The sequence below is a fragment of the Girardinichthys multiradiatus genome, chromosome 14, assembly GCF_021462225.1.
Source record: "Girardinichthys multiradiatus isolate DD_20200921_A chromosome 14, DD_fGirMul_XY1, whole genome shotgun sequence".
NCBI lineage: Eukaryota > Metazoa > Chordata > Actinopteri > Cyprinodontiformes > Goodeidae > Girardinichthys > Girardinichthys multiradiatus.
In genome coordinates this window covers 4,892,052-4,916,459 of record NC_061807.1, presented here as the reverse complement: position 1 = coordinate 4,916,459, position 24,408 = coordinate 4,892,052, and the positions used below count along the sequence as shown (strand labels likewise).

The 24,408-nt window shown below is 41.7% G+C and overlaps 2 protein-coding genes and 1 long non-coding RNA gene across 4 annotated transcripts in view; 1 reads left to right on the top strand and 2 right to left on the bottom strand.

The window, feature by feature from the left end:
- The window catches only part of LOC124881298 (alpha-tectorin-like), a 64,761-nt gene extending 59,409 nt beyond the window's left edge, over positions 1–5,352 (bottom strand). Inside the window, exons 1-2 of the mRNA XM_047386843.1 lie at positions 4,938–5,352; positions 4,670–4,796 (exon numbers count right to left, since the gene is read on the bottom strand). The gene's annotated coding sequence lies outside the window, so the exon portion shown is untranslated. The remainder of the gene's footprint in view (positions 1–4,669; positions 4,797–4,937) is intronic.
- Positions 5,353–6,898: 1,546 nt separating this feature from the next.
- LOC124881293 (alpha-tectorin-like) lies at positions 6,899–17,803 on the bottom strand. The gene is made up of 19 exons (XM_047386839.1): positions 17,663–17,803; positions 17,265–17,340; positions 16,929–17,017; positions 16,002–16,208; positions 15,764–15,835; positions 15,454–15,565; positions 15,186–15,312; positions 13,956–14,211; positions 12,912–13,068; positions 12,697–12,784; positions 12,542–12,604; positions 12,190–12,386; positions 11,977–12,111; positions 11,698–11,885; positions 11,399–11,550; positions 9,327–9,572; positions 9,072–9,234; positions 8,740–8,823; positions 6,899–7,903 (listed from the first exon to the last, which is right to left on the bottom strand). Exons 2-18 carry the CDS (start codon positions 17,308–17,310, stop codon positions 8,740–8,742), a joined length of 2,382 nt encoding a protein of 793 aa, XP_047242795.1. The 5' UTR covers positions 17,311–17,340; positions 17,663–17,803; the 3' UTR covers positions 6,899–7,903.
- A 3,869-nt stretch (positions 17,804–21,672) lies between these two features.
- On the top strand, positions 21,673–24,042 carry LOC124881336. 2 transcript variants are annotated; one of them, XR_007041622.1, is made up of 5 exons: positions 21,673–21,685; positions 22,670–22,767; positions 22,850–23,007; positions 23,140–23,239; positions 23,316–24,042. It is a non-coding gene; the product is annotated as an uncharacterized LOC124881336 (long non-coding RNA). The 2 variants fall into 2 exon arrangements; XR_007041621.1 differs by lacking the exon at positions 21,673–21,685 and having other exon boundaries at positions 22,518–22,767.
- Positions 24,043–24,408: the final 366 nt, after the last annotated feature.

Sequence of the window (24,408 nt, the reverse complement as noted above, 5' to 3'; positions counted from 1 at the left end):
TCTTCCTGGTTCTGATAGGTTTGACCTGGTTCTGATAGACTTTGACCTGGTTCAGATGGAGTTTGGACCTGGTTGTGATGAATGTTTTTCCTTGGCTCTTATAGAATTTGGACCTATTTCAGATGGAGTTTTGTACATGGTTCTGATGAAGATTTGTACCAGGTTCTGATAGAGTTTCCATCTGATTCTGATGGATTTTGGATAAGGTTCTGATGGAGTTTGGGTCTGGTTCTGATGGAGATTTGTTCCAGGTTCTGATGCGCTAACAGCCTATATGCCAAAGTCTATGAAATTGCCTTTTAAATTTAATCACTGTTGTCCAGCTGTTAGAACAGCAGTACATGCTGTTTAAGTACTCAACACAAAATGGTCGCCAGTAGTTGCCTCCTATGAAGATGGTCAAAGGGTTAGGGGGTCGGGTCAGGTTTAAGCCATAGAAATGAATGAAAATGAATGGAAGTCAATGCAAAGTCCTCACAAAGATAGTAATCCATGAATGTGTGTGTGGGTGTGTGTGAGCGTGTGTGTGTGTGTCCGAGTATCAGACACGGAGTGAATGGAGGCAGAAACAAAGACAGAATCATAAACAGACATAGACAGTAGGAGATACACAGAGCTATAAATAGAACAGTGAGGAATGAATCAGCCAATCAGCAAAGAGCGTCAGTGTAACTTGACACCTGCAGCATTTCTAATGCAGCACCTCACTATTGTCTCCCCCTGGCCTGGGCTTTTAACATGGAGGCGCATGCTCCCGAACTACCGCCCATAACTCGGAAACCGTAAGGGCTATCGACGTCATTCTTGGACCGTTTTTCTCGGAACGGACAGGGGAACGAGAATATTAACAAGTTTTTGCTGAAAATATAATATTAAAGGCAAAACACAAGGTGAAAAGAAAGGGAAAAATGGAGAAAAACAGAAAAATGCCTGAACATGATCTCAAACAACGTCTAATAACTCGGAAACTATAAGGGCTATTGATTTGATTCATGCACCGTATGAATCAGCAGGCCTTGCTGAACGATCATGGAGCTTCTCAAGTTTCTACAAAAATCTGTCTGGGAGATGTGACCCTGTGAAAAAGTGTATAATTTTGACAATTTTTAAACTGGGTGAAGGTGAATTTTTCTCTCTCAAACAAAATTACGTCACGAGGAAACGATAAAAGGTATCCAAATAATTTTTGGACCGTAGGTATCAGCAGGGATTGGTGAACAATCCTGGAGATTTTCATGTGTCTACATAAATCTGTGTAGGAGATATGACAGTGTAGAAAAGTGGATGATTTTGAAATTTTCCAATTTTAAGCGATTTTGGGAAGGACAGATTTGATACTCCTAAACAAACCTTTTTTATGACAAAACGATAAAAGGTATCACAAAAATTCCTTCACTGTGAGCGCCAGCAAGGTCTGAAGATAAATCTGCACAAGGCTCATGTCTCTACCTCGAACGGTTTACGAGAGGCGACGATTCGAAAACATGTGACTTCAAGGATTTTTTGCTCTGATTTTTTCTGAAATCCCTATAGGTTTCCTATAGAGGGTGTGTTGACTTTGTGTTGCTTCGGGGCGTGTTGCTGGAAAACTGTTTGTCCCACATCAATGAGGGTGACATTTTCTTAATCGCGAAAGAGAATCCTACGTTTTGATGTATAATTTGTATAGGTAGATTGAAAATTGAGCGAGTGAGGAGAGTTGGTTCGTTCTTTTTCAGGTTATTCAAAAACCTAGAGCATACACTCTAGCGACACGAACATTCCGTCATAGGATTACATTATAAAACTGAAAATCTAAAAAAATGTTTAAAAAGTTTGAAACCAAATTGTAGAAAAACTGTAAAAGATATCAAAAAGTTGAATTAAACAGTAATAGCAGAAGGCTGTGAAAGTATTTTAAAAGTTGAATGGTGTTTCTAGCTGAACGTATGCAGAAGTAGTTAAATGGCAAAAACTGCAGAAAATCTGCTGAAATCTGATAAATTAGTAGAAATAGAAACAGCAAAGAAAAACTGTCATCTGATCTGTTTAAGCAGGAAGACTATCAGCTATAAAACAGTTTAACAATTTAAAGTTACCTCAAAACCACTTGTTGAAAGAGTTGTTGAAATGCAAGAACTGACAAAAACTTTAAAAAAGCAGGAAAGAGCTGCCCATAGATGAGCTGAAAAAGCATAGACTGAAGCAAAAATATAGCATAAGAAGTTGAAGTCAGAGCTAAAATACATTAAAAAATAGGAGAAATTTCAGAACAAATGAACTAACAACAAATACGCTGAAGAAACACAAAAACAAACAGGAAATTGCCTAAAAAATGCAAATGTGTTCTTTAGCTAAGAGAGGAGAAAAAGAAGCTACAATCCTAACGTTAGCATATTCTTTCTGGTTCTGATTGAGTTTGGACCTGGTTCTGATAATGGGTGCCTAACTGGTCCTGATGGAGAATTCCTCCTGGATCTGATGGAGTTTGGGTCTGGTTTTGATGGAGATTTGTTCCTGGTTCTGATAGAAGTTTCCTCCTGGTTCTGATTGAGTTTGGACTTGGTTCTGATGGAGGGTTCCTAACTGGTTCTGATGGAGTTTGTGTCCGGTTCTGATGGAGGGTCCCTAACTGGTTCTGATGGAGATTGGATCTGGTTCTGATGGAGTTTTTCTTTCCTTGTACTGATGGAGCTTTTTGCCAGGTTCTGAAGGAGTTTGGACCTGGTTCTGATAGAAGGTTCCTCCTGGTTCTGATTGAGTTTGGACTTGGTTCTGATAGTGGGTGACTAACTGGTCCTGATACAGAATTCCTCCTGGTTCTGATGGAGTTTGGGTCTGGTTCTGATAGTGGGTGACTAACTGGTCCTGATACAGAATTCCTCCTGGTTCTGATGGAGTTTGGGTCTGGTTCTGATGGAGGGGTCCTAACTGGTTCTGATGGAGTTTGTGTCCGGTTCTGATGGAGATTTGTTCCTGGTTCTGCTGGAGTTTGGGTCTGGTTCTGATGGAGGGTTCCTAACTGGTTCTGATGAAGAATTCCTCCTGGTTCTGATTGAGTTTGGGTCTGGTTCTGAGGAATGTTGGACCTGGTTCTGATAGAAGGTTCCTCCTGGTTCTGATTGAGTTTGGACCTGGTTCTGATAGTGGATGACTAACTGGTCCTGATACAGAATTCCTCCTGGTTCTGATGGAGTTTGGATCTGGTTCTGATGGAGATTTGTTCCAGGTTCTGATGCGCTAACAGCCTATATGCAAAAGTCTATGAAATTGCCTTTTAAATTTAATCACTGTTGTCCAGCTGTTAGAACAGCAGTACATGCTGTTTAAGTACTCAACACAAAATGGCCGCCAGTAGTTGCCTCCTATTAAGATGGTCAAAGGGTTAGGGGGTCGGGTCAGGATTAGGCCATAGAAACGAATGAAAATGAATGGAAGTCAATGAAAAGTCCTCACAAAGATGGTAATCCATGAATGTGTGTGTGGGTGTGTGTGAGCGTGTGTGTGTGTCCGAGTGTGAGACACGGAGTGAATGGAGGCAGAAACAAAGACAGAATCATATACAGACATAGACAGTAGGAGATACACAGAGCTATAAATAGAACAGTGAGGAATGAATCAGCCAATCAGCAAAGAGTGTCAGTGTAACTTGACACCTGCAGCATTTCTAATGCAGCACCTCACTATTGTCTCCCCCTGGCCTGGGCTTTTAACATGGAGGCGCATGCTCCCGAACTACCGCCCATAACTCGGAAACCGTAAGGGCTATCGACGTCATTCTTGGACCGTTTTTCTCAGAACGGACAGGGGAACGAGAATATTAACACGTTTTTGCTGAAAATATACTATTAAAGGCAAAACACAAGGTGAAAAGAAAGGGAAAAATGGAGAAAAACAGAAAAATGCCTGAACATGATCTCAAACAACGTCTAATAACTCGGAAACTGTAAGGGCTATCGATTTGATTCATGCACCGTATGAATCAGCAGGCCTTGCTGAACAATCATGGAGCTTCTCAAGTTTCTACAAAAATCTGTCTGAGAGGTGTGACCCTGTGAAAAAGTGGATCATTTTGACCATTTTTAACCCGAGTGAAGGTGAATTTTTCACTCTCAAACAAACCTACTTCACGCGAAAACGATATAAGGTATCCAAAAAATGTTTGGACCGTAGGTATCAGCAGGGATCGATGAACAATCCTGGAGATTTTCGTGTGTCTACATAAATCCGTGTAGGAGATGTGACAGTGTAGAAAAGTGGATGATTTTGAAATTTTTCAATTTTTAGCGATTTTGGGAAGGACAGATTTGGTACTCCTAAACAAACCTTTTTTATGACAAAATGATAAAAGGTATCAATAAAATTCCTTCATTGTGAGCGCCAGCAAGGTCTGAAGACAAATCTGCACAAGGCTCATGTCTCTACCTCGAACAGTTTACGAGAGGCGGCGATTCGAAAAACATGTGACTTTAAGGATTTTTTGCTCTGATTTTTTTCTGAAATCCCTATAGATTTCCTATAGAGGGTGTGTTGACTTTGTGTTGCTTCGGGGCGTGTTGCCGGAAAACTATGTGTCCCACATCAATGATTCTTGCGCCACCATGCAGCCCTATTAATAACGTTTTAAAATACATTTCTATTTCTCATTTTGACAACTGCTCTATTTCAAATTTAAAGTGAACATATTTACATGCCGTTGCCTTGACAACGCTCCAGAGGCCCACAGGTGGAGGTCTGGAGGACGGCACTCTGAGAACAGTTGAGACCGAAACAGGTTTCAGGATCAGAACTCACCTCACCAGGCCTGAGCAGAACCCCTGAGAAATGAAGGAAGATCCAGAGCTGAAAAACTCACAGATTTCTGAATTATTTAGTTTCTCTGAATAGAAACAGAATTTTTTTATTTGACAGTTTCGCAGATTTAGAAAGTTCATGTTTGGATTCAGAGGCTCACCGACCTGAATGTCTGCAGCCGCTCAGGTCTGCAAATCCATGAAATGTGAAGATACCTGCAGTGTTTGTAACGTTCACCGTTTTGACCTTGTTACCATCCACCAGAGCATCTGTGAGCTACAAACCAACGAGCAGTTAGAACCACAGAGACGGAACAAGGACAGAATATGATGGAAACTGTGTTGTAGATGAGGATCCACTGGGGTCACCCAGGTCTGGGCAGTACCGGCGCTGTCTGCCTGCCTCTGCCCCAGGAGGGAAGGGGACCGCCTCCTGGGTCCGGAGGCTGGTTGCCAATATGGGGTACCGGCGCCTGGATCTGGGAGTATAGAGTATGCATGGGGAGTGTGAGTGAGTGTATGACGTCCATTGTTGTTTATCCTTACGTTGGGTGTGAGTGATTTTATGTGTATGCATGAGGGTGGGAGTGGGTGATTGTGACTGTGTGTGCCTGTTTTTTTTTTTTTTTTTGCGACAGGTTGGGTCTTGGACTTCTCCCTCTCCTGGATAAGCTTCCTCCCCGCCACACCGCCTGCCGGTGGTTGGAGTCTCTGCACGCTGGTGTACTTGTGGTTCTCGGTGTCCGGGGCCGGGTGCTTTGGTGTGTGTTGGCTCACTCCTGGTGGCTGCTTGTCGGAGCCTGGCCCCCTGGGCTCTGTTGGGCCTCATGCTTGGGGGGTGGTGTGTCCCGGGGTCTTGGGCCTCTGGGTCCATGGCTGGATCTGCTCGGGCGTGGACAGCTGCCGGCGGGGCCTGTGGACTCGTCACTGGGGCCCCCTGGGGCTTCTGCACTGTCGCTGCTGGGTGGTTTCCCTGGGACTCTCCACTGCTCTTCTTTCGGGGGGTTGCGGTAGTCCCGGCGGTGGTTCTCCTGGGGTTCCTGTGCTTTGGGGGGCCTTTAGATGTCTGTGGCTCCTCATTGTCCGTCCAGGGACCATGGGGCAAGCCTGTGGGTCCTCACACTCGCTATTGCATATTTTTGTGGAGAAACCTTGTATACAAAAGCGCATCCACACCCATACTCACAGGTGTTAAGCTTCAGGTGTTGACAGATACACAGATGTTCTATTTTGGGCTGCACCTCTCACTAAGTACATTTTACATTCAGAATTACCGTGTACTATTTTGTTAAAAAAACAAAAACAAAAAACAAAAACAGCTGCAGGTGTATAAGCAAGCAGGGTGTAATCTTGTATTCTCTTCATCCTTCTTTCTCTCCTCCACTCTTTCCTCCTTTTCTCCCCTTTTTCCCCATCTCTCTCTTTTTTGAGCTTCTTTTTTCCTTTTCATTTCAGTCTCCGTGTCCGTAACAATTGAAATATTCCCAAAGAAGTTTATAATAAAGTTTCTTCAATAAATATCAAGCAGAGCTTTAAAGCATTAGCTCTGATGCTCTGCTTGTGAAAATAAATCTGTTGGGCAATTTCTTGGCACTCAGACAACAATTCTGAGCCATATTCTGCCGGACAGGACATGGTAAAATAAAAAAAATAAAATCTTTATTTCAACTTTGTGAGTTAAAACTAAATGGTAAATGGACTGAATTTATATAGCGCTTTTCCAGTCATACAGACCGCTCAAAGCGTTTTACACTAGCGCCACATTCACCCAATCGCACTCACTAACGCTCACACATTCATACACCGATACGCAGATCGGTAGGCAACTAGGAACCAGCGGGGAACAAAGAACACAGACCAACTAATATACAGGAAGATGTGAGAGGGGAAACAAAGGGCAGATAATCACAGAAACAGGGAACAGGTGTGACAGGGACGCAGGGAGGGAGGGAGCAGGTGAAGCATACAGAGACAAATGAGGACATGGAGGAGCAAGATGAAGAAACAAACTGAAAAACACACCCAGGGAACAAGAACACGGGGAGAACAACAGATCTAAAAATTACAATAAAACCACACAGTCAATCAGAACAGAACCTAGGAAATAAAATACCAGAAGCAGGAACTCAAAGACATCAAAAACATCTGATTTAAACATAAACAAATACAGAACCGAAAACACACTGACAGATACCAGCTTCAGAAGAAGAAAAACATGAACGTATATGAAACCATAGTTTTAGTTGCAGAGGATTTAAAGAGCATCAAGAAAATCTGGATGTCTGCAGACTTTCTGCTGTTAAATGTGACCTTTTAACCATCAGTATGCTCTACTGTCCTCCTGTGGTGGTTCTTCCTCCAAAACTGAAGTTTCTCTCAAACTGACTGCATCTAGGCTTTTTCATCATCGTCTCAGTTTTATAAGCTTGTTATTAACCTGCTGAACTTTGATCCAAATCTGATCTTCAGAGACGCTGAAAACATGCGGTTTCATGTAATTTCTTTATGTTTAGATTACTGATGATTTCTTGTAGAAGCTACAAATCCCTGAAAAATCTACTTATTATTGTTAAAAATGCAGATTAAAACAAATTCCTCCCTCTGATTATTCAACTTATTTAAACATTTATCATTTGAACCATTAAAGCCCATTATGTCTTCAGATTGTATCTGTCAGTCACTGCAGCCTCATTTCTGCTCCTTGTTTTCTTCTGTGCATCATGGGATAGTTTCACATCTAATTAAAAAGCTTCTTTGCTTGAAGGCCTCACTGCTCTTAGACATCTGTATCCTGTGTCCAGACACTTCTTGAAGACAGAAGGTCAACTGGTTTGTACCAACTCTAATCCAACATATGGCCTTCAGGATGCAGGAGGATACAGAGACTCTAAGCATAAAATCTGATTATTTGAATGTTTCTTAGACGTTTTCATCTGGTTATAATAAACATCACTTGTAACCCACTCATTTCCCTTCACCAGATTCAAATAAAATCAAAGAGAGTATCAGCTGTAGACCCATTATGTGTCAGAGATGTCCTCATAACATCCAGGCTCTGGGTCAGAACTGGTCCAAAGACTGGGATCATCATGGAGGTTTGCAGCCTTTCAGCCAGTCACTGTGGAAGCCACCTGAGAAGACAACAGGACCAGACTTTGACCATTTTCTCCTCATGTCCTCCTCCTTCTTCTCTGTGAAATCCATTTGGCTTTCTTTCACCTCCAACCTGTTCATCTGATCTGCTCATCATCTGACATTGAGGGTGTAGCTAAGTTCTGACTGTCTGGCTACCTGGAACCAGGTGTGACATTGTATCATAAAGATAAAAGCAGGATTTCCTTCACTTATTATCAAATCAGAGTGTAGTTTTGGATATTAAATTTAATGTAGGTAATTGATTTATTTAGTCAATCTAACATCAGTTCTCTGCCTCCACATAAAACAGCAAATCAAAATTTGCTGTCGTTAATTATCCACATTAAATGGGCCCAACTGTAATGGTTCAAAGAACTGGTGAACTGGTCCCAATGGGAGGAGGCCATGGGATAGAACCAGGGCTCATGGGACCAACTTGGAGCTCCAGCCTAGTGAGCTGGAGGTAGCTGGAGGGAACAAGATCTGTAGATTTTTGTTAAAACTATTGCTCCTTTGTCCCATCTAAGATAAACGCTAAAAGATGAATAGATGGGTGCATAAAAATATGCAAGCATTAATCGGAATATTTAATTACAATATTCGAATATTGCAATTATATCTATTTCTCATAACATTCCAACACAACTTGTTTTTGTTTTTAACTACATATTTCCAAATGTATTTATGTCAGCTGTATGTTTGTCTATGTGTAGCTCCTCACCACCAAAGTAAATTCCTCGTACATGTGAAACATTACTTGGCAATAAAGGTTTTTTCCTGATTTTCTGATTTCAAAATAATACTAATTTACCACAACAGAGCTGAGTCTTACCTAAGTAGTCCAAGCCATGCTGATGAAGGCAGCTCCTTCATAATTGGACCTGGCAAATCTGCGCTTCCGAGCTCCATCACAGTTCTAGAAGTTAAGGGTAGACAGATAATGAAGTCCACATTTTAGAGACCTGAAGCTGCTGAAAGCAAACATGTGCACTGATGTGTCAGAGGCCTTCAGTTTTATGACTTGTGTTTGTAACTGTATACCTTTGTTAAAGAAATAAGATAAAACCAGTAGAAATGGTCATAATGACTGTAAACCCTGTCTTTAATGATGCAGCAGAATCAAGCATCCTCAGGTTAAGCTGGTAAGATTTATAGAAGGTGCACCTTGACACAACTGTTCTCCTGTTTGTCACACAGCTGCAGTTTACAGTGCAGGTAGAGATCAGCAGAGCTCCCAGTGAACTGGAACATGTTGAAGGAGAAGTAGTTGGAGGTTCCCTCTCCATTTCCCTCCACTCTCACCGTCTGGTCTTCAGAGTTTGGACAGCTGCTCACAAACATGAAAACAAACTTAGTTCGATGGTCAGACCAGAGAGGTTAGAAAGGTTATCATGACTGAATCTCAGGCAGCAGTCTCACCCATTCTTGATCAGGTAATATTTGCGACCCCCAGTGGGGGAGGCTTGGTCTGTTGCCCAGCAGGAGTCGGTCACCAAGGCAACCAGTTTTTCATCCAGGCCATCAGTGTCCAGCTCCACCCAGATCTTCTGGTTCAGCAGCACTTCGGTGTTTGAATACACAGCTTGTGTTCGGCCGGGGTCAGTGTAGGCCTTCATGGTCAGAGAGCACTTCCAAGGTCCGGATGAGATGACCTGAACCACGGAACTGCAGAGGACACACACAGCTCGGTTGTTTTTGTTGTTTCACTCCAACCAACATTTTGATGGTCAGACATGCATGTTATGTAGTGGCAACTACTAATTTTATCAGCAGTCGGAATCTGAAACTTTAATGGAAGGCTCATAAGTATGAAAAAGAACCTCATACGGACTTTAAGACAGGAAGGTTATACTGCCAATGGTTTGGGAATGCTCTGCAGCACTGCAGCAGGACCTGGCCAGCTCACTATAACAGAATCCAACATGACTTCTACCATGTATCAGAAGGAGTTCAAATGGAAATGTGAAATCATCTGTTAAAAAACCTGAAGCTGAAACAGAACTGTGATCCTGAAACATGACAATGACCCAAAACACACCACAGAAAGTCCTAGTGCAACGTCAAAGTCCAGATCTTGATATCTTTAAGATGCTGTGAAATGACTTGAAAATGGGCAGAACATGCAAGAAACCCCTGAAAAATCTCACAGCTTAAAGTGAGGCGAGGGCAAAGTTTTCTAGGACTGATGTAAGAGATGGTAAATGGCTACAAAAAGTTTCTCACTGATGTTATTTCAGTCAAAGGTGGGGGTGGGCTAACACCAGTTATTAGGGGGCAAGGTGTCCCAACTTTTTCTCAGCTAAAAACCACATTTTTGTTGATATAATTTATTTTAGGAGTTATATATGGCTTTTGTTCTGTCATTTAAGAGTAAAAAAAAACGGTTTTCCATACATAAACCAAGGATTAGACATCAATATGTGAATATTTGTTTGGAAAGAAGTGAAGATTTAATGGGGTGTACTAATTTTTGAGATCATTGCCCTGCTGATGAGCCAGTTCTATATGGATCCATCTGTCTGATATATAGCCTCACATTTGACTCTAGAATACTTTGGTACAGAAAGGACTTCAAGGTCCACTCGACGACTGCAAGGTGCCCAGGTCCTCTGACAGCAAAAGAAGCCCTCACCATCAGCCCTCCACCTCCATGCTTGACAGCTGGTATGAGCTGTCTGTGCTGACATGCTTTAGTTGGTGTCCGCTGCGTTATGGCCAAACATCTCTACTTTGGTCCCAAAGTGATTCTTTCAGACAAAACTTTGCAAACCTAAGAAGATCTCTCTTGGCAGTCGTCCGAAACAAGCCAGACTTCTTCATCCATTTCTCAAATATCCTGTCATGAACTTTAACATTTAACGTGTTAAATGAGACCTGAAGGAAATCATACGGAGATGAAGTTATGTCAATTCTCTGAGCTTTGGACGCTCTAACCTTTGCGTGAATTTACCGGGATGCCGAATCCTGGTAAGATTGAAAGCTGATTTAAATATTTTCCAGCTCTGAAAAAACATTCTTACTGTTCATTGATAAACTTGAAATAGTCTGGATTTTGGGTCTTTCCCAGATTAATTGGCAGCAGCAGCATTTTCTTGAATTGTTGCTGAGATTTTTCTTGATGAGCATTGTGTTAACACACGTCTGTATGATCCTCTATATGTGGAAAACCGCTAACATTCCTACTTTTAAAGAGGCGGTTATGCTAAAGATGATTATTTAACCAAACAAACTCTATTAACAACAGCTGACTGCTGCTTAGCCTGTTAAATTCTACAAAAGCAGCTAGGGTGTACTTAGTTTTTCTCATGACTCTATATGCAGATGATGCTGAGCTGTACTGTTGAAGGAGATAGTGTAGCTTTCCTCTCTGAATCTGAATCTAATAAAGTGAACTCAAAGCAGGTTCTTGAACTTAATTATGATTCAGTTTTCTATAGATTGAAATAAACTAAATTAATCCTTAAAGAGATGTGAACAGGCATCACACACACCTGGACTTCATTCTGAAGACCACGGTCTGCATGTCCGGCTGAGTCTGAATGCAGGAGAAGTCGATGTACACCTGGTCTTGGTGGGTAATGCCACCAGAAGAGAGGTTCTCGGACATGATGGTGTTTTTGTAGATGACTTGGCTGTTGTTGTTCTGCAGAGTGAAGCAAGAAGCTGTTTGGACTTTGAGTTTTTACTTAAACTAAACCAGAATATCTGTTAGTCAACCAGATCTCCAACAGCCAACTGTTGGAGATCTGGTTGATTTTTACAATATAATAATCTGGAGGAGAGAACCCACCGTGATCTCCGTCCCACAGAGGTTGGCGCTGTTGAAGCTGAAAGTCACCATGTGGGTCTGCTTGTCAAGCTGACCTCTGCAGGTCGGTTCTTTGAGCTGTAAGACAGAGTAGTCGATGCCTTTGTCCTCCAGGAGACACCCGACCAGACTGAGAGAAGCAGAGTTCTCACTGCAGACCGGTGGATCACCTGAAGGTTACAGTGTTGGTGAGGAAAATCACAGTTAGAAGGTTTCCTCCAACCATTCAGACCTGCTCTCATGTTGTCACAGCTGTCGTACCCAAAGAGTTGATCTTTCTGTACTTGGAGGCAAAAATGGCCCGACAGAAGCAGCGAGTTTCTCCACCAGCAGTCTTCTCTCCACAGAACTCATGATCGCTGCAGGTCCTGTCCTGGCAGAAGGCCCCAGGGGGCGCTGCAGAGCAACACTGATATATTATTCTGAAAACCAGCAGCAGATTTCTTTAGAACAGATGGAGGAAGCAGATCTTACAGCAGTCAGCCTTGGACCTCCAGTCCTCCAGTGTGGTGTCTCTCTTCAGGCTGCAGGCTCTGGCGTAGGCCTCCAAGAACTGACACCTGAGGTGGTCCAGATCAGAGTAGCTGCACAAGGTGTCTATGCAGGCGCTGATGTAGGGCTCTGGGTCGATGTCACAGGAGGAGAAGGGCGCCTCCTTCACGAGGTTACAGCTGCTCCACATGCAGAAAGAAACAACATGGAGATGATAAATGATCCATAAATTGATTTATCTCTTAGAGCTGAAGTCATTAAACATGTGAGGTAATGTAGTTTCCCACAGAGATCAGAGTGAAACACTCAGATGTTTCTGGATCAATCTGCTCACCGTTCAGTCATCTTGGTGCAGTTGATCATCGTGTCATTACTGTCCATGTACTGCATCTCACAGCTAGGGGGCGACACACAACAAGGTCAGGACTGGTTCCTGAGTAGACCTGGAGTCCATTCATCCAGCAGCAGCTGTCAGTGAGGAGGTCTTACCTGGTGGAGCTGTCCTCAGAGACCCTCTCTTTACTCAGAGACCTGCTGGAGTTTCCACACAGACCCTGCAGAGACTGTCCTGCAGGTCCTGGACAGGTTCAGGACACAATGAGAGACAAATCAGGGTCAACGTTCAAACTGGATGAACACAGCAGCTGATGAAGGACAGCAGAGTTTACATTCATCATGACCCAAACTCATCCGATGTTCTCTACCTTCCAAGTGGATCTGTGCGGTGGAGCCGTCAAAGAAGACAGAAGCCTTGAAGTTGGACAGCGACACCTTAGCAGTGACTCCAGTTTGGTCCTTAGAGAGCTTCACACCACGAACCGTCTGAACCGAGCTGTTGAGGGTCAGCGCCGAGTCGTCCAGCTGGGTCACAGAGAGACAGAGTGGACTGTTAGAACTCAGAGGCAGCTGATCCATCTGAGAAAAGGAGCTGCTGGTGAGAAGGTGTCGCCCCCTGCTGGTGCAGCAGTGAAGAGATTAGATTCAAACTACAGTTACCCTTTGACTCAGTGGTTCTGAAGTGGTTCTGTACAATAAAGAAAGTTTTAAAAACTCAAGAAAAATATGTTTTCGTTGTAGTAAAAACCCTAAATGAATTAATCTTAAACTATCTAACAGAAAATATTAATTTAAAAACAGGAAAACCCAAGATCATGTCATCCAGGTTCATCTAAAAGCCATTAGAAGAACAGAATGATTGAAAAATATTCACTTTTTCATAATATTCTGATTTACTGACTTGCAGCTGTACACCGGGTCCAAAGCTGAACAAACTCAAGCAGTTTAACAAACATTTTATCTTAAATTTCTTGTTTTCAGCTAAAGAAACACATAGAAAACAATTTCAGTTATAAAGTGTATTTAGGACCAAACCAGATACTCAGACCAGATTAAAACCTAAAACTGTTTCTGTTCGTTTGGGTTTAGGAGATAAGAAACCAGAAGGAGCAGAAACTCTGAGACAGAAAAAGGAAAAATTTGAATTTTTATCGAGAAATTTAAAATAATGTGATTTAAACCTCAGAGTCTAAACATAAATTCATTGCTAATGTTTTATTGCTGTTGTGAACAATTAGTTTTACCATTTTATTTCAATTAAATGTATCCGATTGATCATATTTATTATAACAGCACAACAAGATGCAGCTGTTTCATAAAATCCAAAGATTTCTGGGCTGAACCCCCCAATATCTCAGAATCCTGATTACGGCCCTGCTGGATCTCATGGACTGTGTTTGCAGGCGACTCACCAGAACTCTGCCTCCTTGTTTCAGGTAAATGTGAACGCCCGACCCGTTCAGTCGCAGCGTCACGCTGTCCAGAAAGCTCACATCTTTACGGTGCCGCTCCTGGAAGTTGGCCAGAACCTGGAAGTCTGGGACTGATGGGATCCTCAGCAGAGAGTACGAACACCGATCCTTCACAGAGTTCTGCTGGCCGTGGAAGTCGATGACAGCGGGACCCGTCACAGTGCAGATGGTGTCCAACAAGGAGTCAGAGGAGCAGCTGATGGAGACAGAAACTAACATCATGAGCTGCTGCTGAGGTCCACAGCCACCAGGGGGGGCTCTACTGTTCCAGGTTCCTGACTGAAAACCTAAACTGTGGACCTGATGGTGGCGCTAGAGGAAGCCCCACTGACCACACAGCCAGCAGCTTCATGATGTGAACCTGGTGTGGCAGCAGGAAGTAGTCAGTATGTTACTGATGTCTGGTTGATGTGAAGAACTCAGCTGTAAACCACCTGACTGATATCAGCCTGATGTTTACTGATCTCTGTGCTCCATCACTGCTGCATCTGATCTGGGTCCACTTCCTGCTGGTGCTTCAAAATAAAAGCTCCCTGTAACACTTTTTTTTGTTTTATCAAAATAAATGGTCTCTATAAAACATTCCACTGCTCCTTCACAATAAAAGCTTTCTGTAAAATGTCCTGTTGGTCCTTCAAAATAAAGTTTTTTTGTAACACTTCCTTCTCTTCCTTCACAATAAAAGCTATCTATTAAAAATGACAGCTCCAGTAAAACAATCGTTTATTAATAAAGTCAGTCAGTCATTTTCTACCGCTTATTCCATAGTGGGTGATGGGGGGAGCTATTTCCAGCAGTCTATGGGCAAGAGGCAGGGTACACCCTGGATAGGTTGCCAGTCCATTGCAGGGCAACACACAAACTACCATGCACACACTCATTCATACACCTAAGGGCAATTTAGAGTGACCAATTAACCTAAAAGGCATGTCTTTGGACTGTGGGAGGAAGCTGGAGTACCTGGTGAGAACCCACGCATGCACGGGGAGAACATGCAAACTCCATGCAGAAAGACCCCTGGACAGGAATTGAACCCAGGACCTTCTTGCTGCAAGGCAACAGTGCTACCAACTGCACCACCATGCAGCCCTATTAATAAAGTTTTAAAATACATTTCTATTTCTCATTTTGATAACTGCTCTATTTCAAATTTAAAGTGAACATATTTACATGCCGTTGCCTTGACAACGCTCCAGAGGCCCACAGGTGGAGGTCTGGAGGACTGCAGTCTGAGAACAGTTGAGACTGAAACAGGTTTCAGGATCAGAACTCACCTCACCAGGCCTGAGCAGAACCCCTGAGAAATGAAGGAAGATCCAGAGCTGAAAAACTCACAGATTTCTGAATTATTTAGTTTCTCTGAATAGAAACAGAATTTTTTTATTTGACAGTTTCACAGATTTAGAAAGTTCATGTTTGGATTCAGAGGCTCACTGACCTGAATGTCTGCAGCCGCTCAGGTCTGCAGATCCATAAAATTTGAAGATACGTGCAGTGTTTGTAACATTCACCGTGTTGACCTTGTTACCATCCACCAGAACATCTGTGAGCTACAAACCAACGAGCAGTTAGAACCACAGAGACGGAACAAGGACAGAATATGATGGAAACTGTTTTTCATAAAAAGGTCCTGATCACCACAAAAATCAGTTGGAGAACATTTTTCAGTAACACTTTATGGTTTTACAAAATATGATGCATTATCAGCTGTGACTGATTTTATATTTACAGAAAACAGGCTGACTCACCACTGTACCCTCACTACCAAATACTACAAGTAAAGCTGCTTGTGACCCGAAGTTTGCTATCCAAAAATCCACCTGTGAAAACAACAAAATCAGCATGGTTAACTCTTTATTTCTTTATGTGAAATTACATATTAATGATGAAACATAAATAATGAATACAAATTTAAGGTAAACACTTCTGAGACACTTATGCATTTCTTTAAATTTAAGATGTTGCTCCACACTGAACTGAACTCACTGAGTAATCGGAAAACACAAAGATACATTCCAAAGCGTTGGAAATGGATGGCAGATTCTGTCTGAAAAACTTTTCAAACTTAGAATCTCTTTCATAATTGAAAAAATTAATCCGAACTGCTCCAGGTCGCACCAAACAGTCTCCTTTGTTCTGAGGGTCATAATAGCCATTGAAACAGATCACAACGTTCTCACTGGTGACGTTCACCTGAAAAACACAGAAACACGACAAGTCAACGAAAAACTGTCCTACAAAGATCTAACAGAGCAGGAAGTCTGAGAGCGACTGGAGAAAAGTGTGTCTGAAAGTCAAATATTTCTATTAAATGAACAAATAAGTTATGATTTAAAACTCTTCTCCACACATCAGTTTCTATTTGAATCTTGCTGCCAGGTCTTAATCTTCTTTAAGTCACAGGTGAGCAGAAATCCTTCGTTCGCCTGTTGTTTGCTTCTGTTAAACTAAATCCTAGTTCACTGTTTGCTTCAAAATAAAAGCAGACCAACAGACTCCTTCGCTGATGTTGGCAGAGCTGCAGAAGTTTGACTCAGAGCTCTGGAGCTGCAGAGGAAACCAACATTTAAACACAAGAATCAGACCTGAAGTGATGTCAGTTTGCTATTTATTTCTTAACTTGGTTGTTTTAAAACCTTTAGTTTGTCTAAATACAGATAAACAAGTTTAAATGTTTCCTTCAGTCTTGATGTGATAAAGTGACTCTGACAGTCTGGAGTCCAGCATGAACCAGTGATCTGAGGGTTTCTGCTGCACGATGAACCTCAGACTGTAGACTGCAGGTAGTCTCAGTCTTATTAGCCGCTGATGTGTCTTCAGACTGCAAACAGCAGCTCTAACAAACATGCTGACTCAGCAATAATGAAGACAACAGACAGAGAAGAAGAGATTCATCCGGCCTCATCTACTCACATAGACTCGTTCATACTTCTGTCCAAAATATGTGATGGGACACGAGCTGATGTCGAGTTCTGAGTTAGTAGTTATCTGTTCATCAGCACCTGAGAACATGGAGACGCATGAGAGGTGTGAACTAGAGTGTGTCAGCAACAAGACAATCTGCACGTGTTGAAGAATAAAACAGCAGCTGTCCTCTGGTTCCAGGACAGCATCAGAGGGTCTGTTTAGATACAAAGATGGCAGCAAAACCTCCTCCTGTCTGACACTGAAAGCTCCGTTCCTGCATCATCACATCCAGCTGGTCTACAGACTCAGATGAAGCTCAGGTTATCTACTGAAGGAGCTCACCTGACAGGGCTATGGCAACAGAGAGGAGAAGGAGGAGGCGGAGCATGTTGGAGGTGACCAATCAGCTGACAGAGAGCTGGAAGACAGACAAGTGGATCAGAACATCCCAGCAAAAACAAATCAGTCATTTTTGCAGAGTTATAGTTTAAACCTGAATATTTTTATTATTTCAAGTGTTTATGAATTCCTATGAGGCAGAGTTTAATTTCTCTCAGGCAGATTAACTCTTAAAGGAACAGGATGAAAACATTAAAGAGCTCACAGACACAGAAATATGTAGAAATGTGTCATAAAATCCCAACGTCTCTTATTGTGTTGGAGTCAAAGTCATTGACTGATCCTGAGAATGAACAGCAACAATACAGGAGGGCAGAAGAAGAATGATCAGCTGGTCTTACCCTCTGCAGGAGGATGAGGAGGATGAAGGCTGCTGTCCAGGAGGCTCTCTGATGACTCTGAAGTTGACGTCTCAGTCTGGTGGACTCTGATCTGTTCGTTATCTCAGTTTATCCTCTCCTCAGAGAAGAGGAGGAGTTGATGGTCAAGCCTCCTGATTGGAAGAAAGGACACCTGGGACAGGTTCGGTATGTCACAGGTACATGCCCCAGGCTGAAAACGTCCTAAGTTCAAAGGTATGTATGTAAAATATCTGCTGTTGGCAAAAGCATCTGCAGAGGAATGTGAGTAAACCAGAGACGGTCTGAGGGCTTGGATGGATTTAGTTGAGCAGAACTATTTAACATTAACATCAAAAATAGAATAAATAACAAATGCAAGCAAATGGACATTAATGTGTATATTTTCCAAAGGTATTTATGTGTAAATATTAAGATACAATATCAAATAATAGTGAGTTTACACTGAAGATCCCTTTGTTCTGCATGTCTGGTACCTGTGTTTCTGTGGGTTGGTTCAGAAACCAACAGAACCCTAAATGCTCCAAACAAGAATTTAGATGTTGAACTTTTCCACCTAACGACTGGGAGAGGCTCCAATGATTTACCAACATTTCTATGAACTAAATATTATTCAAATGAAATGAGTGAAATCTAAATCTAGAACCTTTCTGTTCTTCCAACCTCCACCGCCGGATCTCTGAGCATCTGGCCTGAAATGATGAGTCACAACATTTATCACTAAAAACAGATAATCTGACTATAAATTCCAGATTACAGGTAGTCTTGTTTGGCTGCCAGTGGATGATGTTGATGATGACATTAATGAACAGAAGTAAAGCTGTGATTGGTGCAGAACAAATAAATATCTATAATTTCTCTGTTTTAGTTGTCCTGAATGTTAGTTAGCATCTGTCCAAAGCTCACTGAGCTCTCCTTCAAGCTGTAATCAAACATTGTTTAATTCTGTAGATGTAATCAGCTCAGCAGGTGTCTGAGTTTACAAAACAGGTTCATCTGGACTGTCATGGAGCTATTATTTAAATACCATTCTGAGGTTCAAGCAGTTCAGGGTGGGACTGAAATGCTACTGAACAACAAACTGTGGGTCACATAATTTGCTCTTCTGAGCCTGAGGGAGATTCTCTTGTTTATATCTTAATGTTTTAACTGAACTTCCTTAAACCCAATATTGAATACCGTGTATCTATGTCCTAGTATGTATATGATTCACACCATGCTTTATAACAAGTTCCCCATCAACACAAAGCTGATATTAATCTGGTATTCATGACTTGTTTATGCTGAGTACTCGTCACTGACCAGGGTGTCACCGTTAAAACATGCCAACACCCAGGAACTCCAGCTACGAGATGGTTGAATCTTAGAGACACCCTGAACAGAATCAGAACCAATGTTCAGAGTCAGTCAAGGTGTATCAAAAGTATTACAACACCTAATGAGTGAAGTTTCTTACAGCACAGTAAACCCATCAATGAGAAATAAGATTGCTGTTTGTAGCACCTACTGGTGGACATTGTGGCTTAATAAATGGTTGAGGCTTCCATGATAAAGATGAGGCTAAAATTTTAAACTAATGGCAAGTTTTATCTTGCTTCAATCATCATTTATGAGAACAATTAGCTCCTTGCATCGAGGAACCCCAGGAGTTGCAGTTGCAGTGATTTTGTAAATGGTTTTTAATAAAATTTCTAAAGAAAGATGTGTAATTTCAAGCTGATAGGATTCGTTTTAATGAAGCTGTTGTGGCTAGACTTGCTTTAAATTATCTTATGAGCAGCATTATAAGAACACTCAGCTACACAGAAGAGTAGAGTTATACTGCCTCTACTGCCACCACACTCCACCATTCTTACCCCAGACATGATATAAACCACCACAACATAACTTTGGACTCTTTGTGGATGAAAACTCTTGCTCTGTCGTACTTCATAAAGAGCCCTTTGCACCTTAAATGACCTCGTAAAAACGCCGCAATGACTATTTACATTCTTAATAAGTTGCAGCAGCTTTTTAATCCTTTTTAAAGGGGTTCAGACTGTCTGGGTTCTCACTGTGTGGTTCATAGGTCTCCACTTTGCAAAACACCATCTCATACACAATGTTCCTGGAAGCTGAAACTCCAGCTACAGTGTGGTAAAATGATATCGTAGATACAAGGACCTGTTATTTCAGCATAACAGAAAGAGCCTTCACAATCTAAAAAAAGTTATGTCTTGTAAACTTATGGAAAGAGCCACAGCCTTCTAAAGGAAGTTTCTTGTCAAAAATATGGTTGCAAAAAACTGCAGCGTTGGAAAACACTAATCCAAAGCCTATTGGCAGAAGTGGTCAAAGACTTAGCAGACCCTCATTGACTCGTCCCAAGAACCTCAACTATGACTACTCCAAAACTAAGCCCACAATAAGCTAATCTCACCACCAGGGCAAAAGAAAGATCCACCACTATCCTGTAGGCTGCAAATTGCCACCCAGCTATAGCTGACGCAACCTCCAAATCAACCCCTCTTAGTCAGATTGTCTCTCCACTAGGAACAAAACTCTGGGAACAATGGATCTACTAAACCATCCATGCCATCAAACCAGGCTACAGCACAACACCTAGGCCAACCTCAGACCAAAGCCCCATCCACCCAGCCCCCAGAAATCTAAAAGGAGGACACCAACAACAACCACCAGACAGCCAAGAAAGCCTTCATCTGACTGCAGCCAGTGAGACAAACACCACATCATGAAGACGCCTCAGGAACAGAGTCGGCCTACCCCACCCTTCATCTCACACACCCCCGGTGGGCACCAACCCCACACCGTCTTTACCCCTACCAATACCTGAACCATAGATTAACCTTTTTCCTCACACCTCCTGCAAAGCAGGTCACCTTCGGTAAGTGTACAGGGCTAAGAAAATCTAGTAACTCTGTTGTTAAGTGAATAATCGGGGTCCACATTAGTTCTAGTTGTTTTTTTACCAGCAGAAATTGCAAAATGACATTAACATGTTAAACTAAGTAATACCTATATTTTCTTAATTTTAAGAAATTTTTATTTGTGATTTCTTGAGTTGCAGGACCATGTAGGATTTGTTTCTTTCTATAGTGATGTTTGACATATCTCTGGGCAGGCAAAGTGAGAAAGAGTGTTTTAGGCACACTGATAGATCTCATTGGTAGGCTGCACCAGACTATGTATCAGTTTGTCCAAAACCAATTTGGAACATTCTTTGTTCTTTATTCTGAATTTTGTGAGGAACTATTGATTGTATGAAATGCAATCTAGCTTTTTTCAGTTGTTATAAGTAGTTTTGGATGAACATCTATCCAAAACTGTAAGCGTTTCCATGGAACTGGCAGGTGCACCCAGCACCAAAACCCCCCAGTCTTACTAAACTCCAACTGGGCATTACCCAAATCTCTTAACCCCCTCTGAGCTCCAGCCCAGTTGTAGATGTACCTACTTGGAGTTTGGTCACTGGATGTATCCTCATTGGAGAGAGGAGGGGGACTGGATTGTAAAGTCACCTGACTGGAGGACATGGCATCTGGAAAGGTATGGTATGTCACAAGTACATGCCCCGGGCTGGATGTGAACTCTTTACAAATGTATAATTAAAAGGTATTTGCTGTAAGGCAGAAGCAGGTGCAGAGAAATGCAGTTGAAATGATAAAGCTTGAAATAAAAATGCTGCAGCAGTGAGTTTCACCTGGTGACTGTTGGAGGGATCAGTCAATACTGGTCCACAAAGTTGTACATCATAAACATTCAAAATTGAATAAATAATAAAGGCATTAAACTGTTTAGAGGTATTTGTCCTCTTCAGGAGGATGAGGCAGATGACACGTCTGTCCAGGAGGCTCTCTCCTGCCTCTGATAGGTAGATTTTGCGAGAGGTATAAATCTGACTGTAAGTAAGAGGTTAAATGTTTAGGCATTATGTCAGCACAAACAGTGACTGGTTTGTTCAGTAGGCCTCTCGTTCAATTTTTGCCTACTTTCAGCAGTTGTAAGGTGGGAAAAAAATGACAAAGGTAATGCTTTCGTCAGTCATGAAGTTAGTTTTTCAGAAAAATATGTAAAACGGTATCAGTTTTTATGTAAAAACCAATTTGGAATATTCTTTGTCCTTTATTCTGAATTTTATGAGGAACTATTGATCGTATGAAATGCAAACTATCTTTTTCAGTTGTTTTAAGTGGTTTTGGATGAACATCTATCCAAAACTGTATGTCTCAGCTAATAGGTATGCATTAATACATTGATGATACTGTGCCAGGGTAATAACTGCAAAGTATGTACAAAGTCTAATGCAAATTATAGTCATTTTTGCAGTCTACTGGGCTTTTGGGCTTATAGCAAGGAAACTTTTCATTTTAAAAGATTTACTTCTTTATTCACGTGCATTTCTCCACAGGTTAAGCACATTTTACCCTAATTTGCAATCTTGCAAAAAATAGACAGAACTTAATCCGGCCTAGTTTATCTAATGCGAAAACTTCAACAATTTAATGCATTGAGTGTTTTTTTTTTTTCTTTTTTGTGTCCTATTGTGGTGTTTCAGGCATTCCATATAGATGATGGCTGCCTACATGTGCCAGGCCAGCTATGCTCTACAAAAAAGATATCTCAAGACAGTATCCTAATTGCATGATTTATTTTATTATTTCTGGACTTAATCCAGCATCAAAGTAGGCAGGCCACATTGATGTTATGGTAAGCTATGTTTGGATAACCTTCAACCATTTAAGGATTGTGCGTTGTTGCACAGGTGTGTGTTTGTGTGTGTGTGTGCATGTAGGTGTTTGTTTGAGCATACGTGTTGAAATAGGTGTGCTTTTGTCGAGTAGGTGTGTGTGAGTGCAAGTTTGTCACCTGTAAGTGTACATTTGTAAGTGTGGTGAGAACGGTAGAAGGTCTGTGTCGGAGTCTGGGATTTTAGTGTGTTTTCTGCCTGCTACTAGATGCCGCCAGAGCCTCTGATTCTGTGAATAACAGGTGCTGAGATGAACAGGTGCTGCCAATCTACATTCTCTTGGAGGAGTATAAGAAGGCAGGGCTGTCTGCACTCCAGTGCCTGACTGTTAGCCTTTGTGGTAACTTCTCCTGGCCAGAATCCTTGCTTGTCTCTAGTTTTTGATTCCAGTTTGTCTTACCTCTTCCTGTGCTCCTTCTCAGGTGACTTCCTAGTCCTGGCTCCAAGCTCCTGTGTCAGTTTAGTGCTGGCTTCAAGCTTCAGTCCGCCTCCTGCCAAAGTCAAGACATCAAGCCTTCAAGAACTGTTTTGGATCAAGTTCCAGCAGACAGCCCAAGCCCTTCGACTCCTACAATCTCAGGTAAGCTCACACTGCTCACCCTCCACCTTTAACACTGCATCGAGTCTCAAGAAACTTCTCCAGGTGATCATTATTTCTTTGAACTGTTGTGTGAGAATCCAACTTCCTAGTGCTAACCTGAATCTTCAACAGAGAGCTCTCCTCTTACCTTGGATTAATACCCTGACTCAGCAGCAACTAATCCGCCAGGCTCCGCATCGTTCTCCCTCGGCCCACCACGTTCTCATCATCTGTAAGCAAGAACTTAAATTAATTCTCCAATAATCTACATCAGACCAGAGTAACTTACCTGATCTTCCTCCCCATAGACTTTGGTGCATCCTGCTCCAGGTCCATATCCACTTCCTGTCAAAATACACTGTTCTCCTGCCTCCTGACTGTCATTCTGCATGTGGGTCAAATCTGTAAAGAAAACCAGTAAGGGGTTTCAGCATCTCATCTTCCTTAGAACAATCAGGGTAATCTACCACTGGAGGGGTTGGCAATTTTGTTTCCAGCAACATAATTTCCCATAATAAATCCAATCCCTTGTACAAGAAATAAATGATGCACAGTAACATTAAAAACTCCAGATAGCAACTTTGTCATAATACATCCTACAAACATACCCAAATCAAAAATTAGAATATTTTTGAAAGTCAATTTATTTTAGCAACCCCATCACTAACTCAAACACATTATATAGATTAATTGCACAGAGAGATGTTTAAAAGCCTTCATTAATGTTAATTCTAAAGATTTTCTGCTAACGGCAAATGAAAACACAACATTTAAGATTAGAATATTACATCAAATCAATAATAAAAAAAAACATTTTCAATAAAGTTTAATATTTGCTTGAAGGTTGATATTTTCAAAAGGTGCTACTAATCTGACCAACGAGCGTCATTGGAAAGCATATTCTAATTTATTGCAGAAATGCTACTACTTATACCATCCCAATATGTTGTACAATTGGCCCTGCCTGACAGGAAGTCTCTTCACTGAGTTAAAAAGGGGGCTGGAATTCTAGTCTTTGCTATCTGCTCCTCAGGAGAGTTACTTTAATTGCACCATTGTAGATTAAAAGAGAGTGGTTGTCTCACCCTCCACAGGAGGATGAGGAAGATGATGCTTCTGTCCAGGAGGCTCTCTCCTGCCTCTGAGGGTGATAGGTAGATTTTGCGAGACGTGTCAATCTGACTGTAAGTAGGAAGTTAAATGTTTAGGCATTATGTTAGCACAAACATTGACTGGTTTGTTCAATAGGCCTCTCGTTCAATTTTTGCCTAATTTCAGCAGTTACAAGGCGGGACAAAAAGAATAAAGATAATGCGTTCTTCAGTCATGAAGTTAGTGTTTCAGAATTATATCTAAAATGGTGCCAGTTTTTTACGTACATGTAGAAATATATCCCCTCCT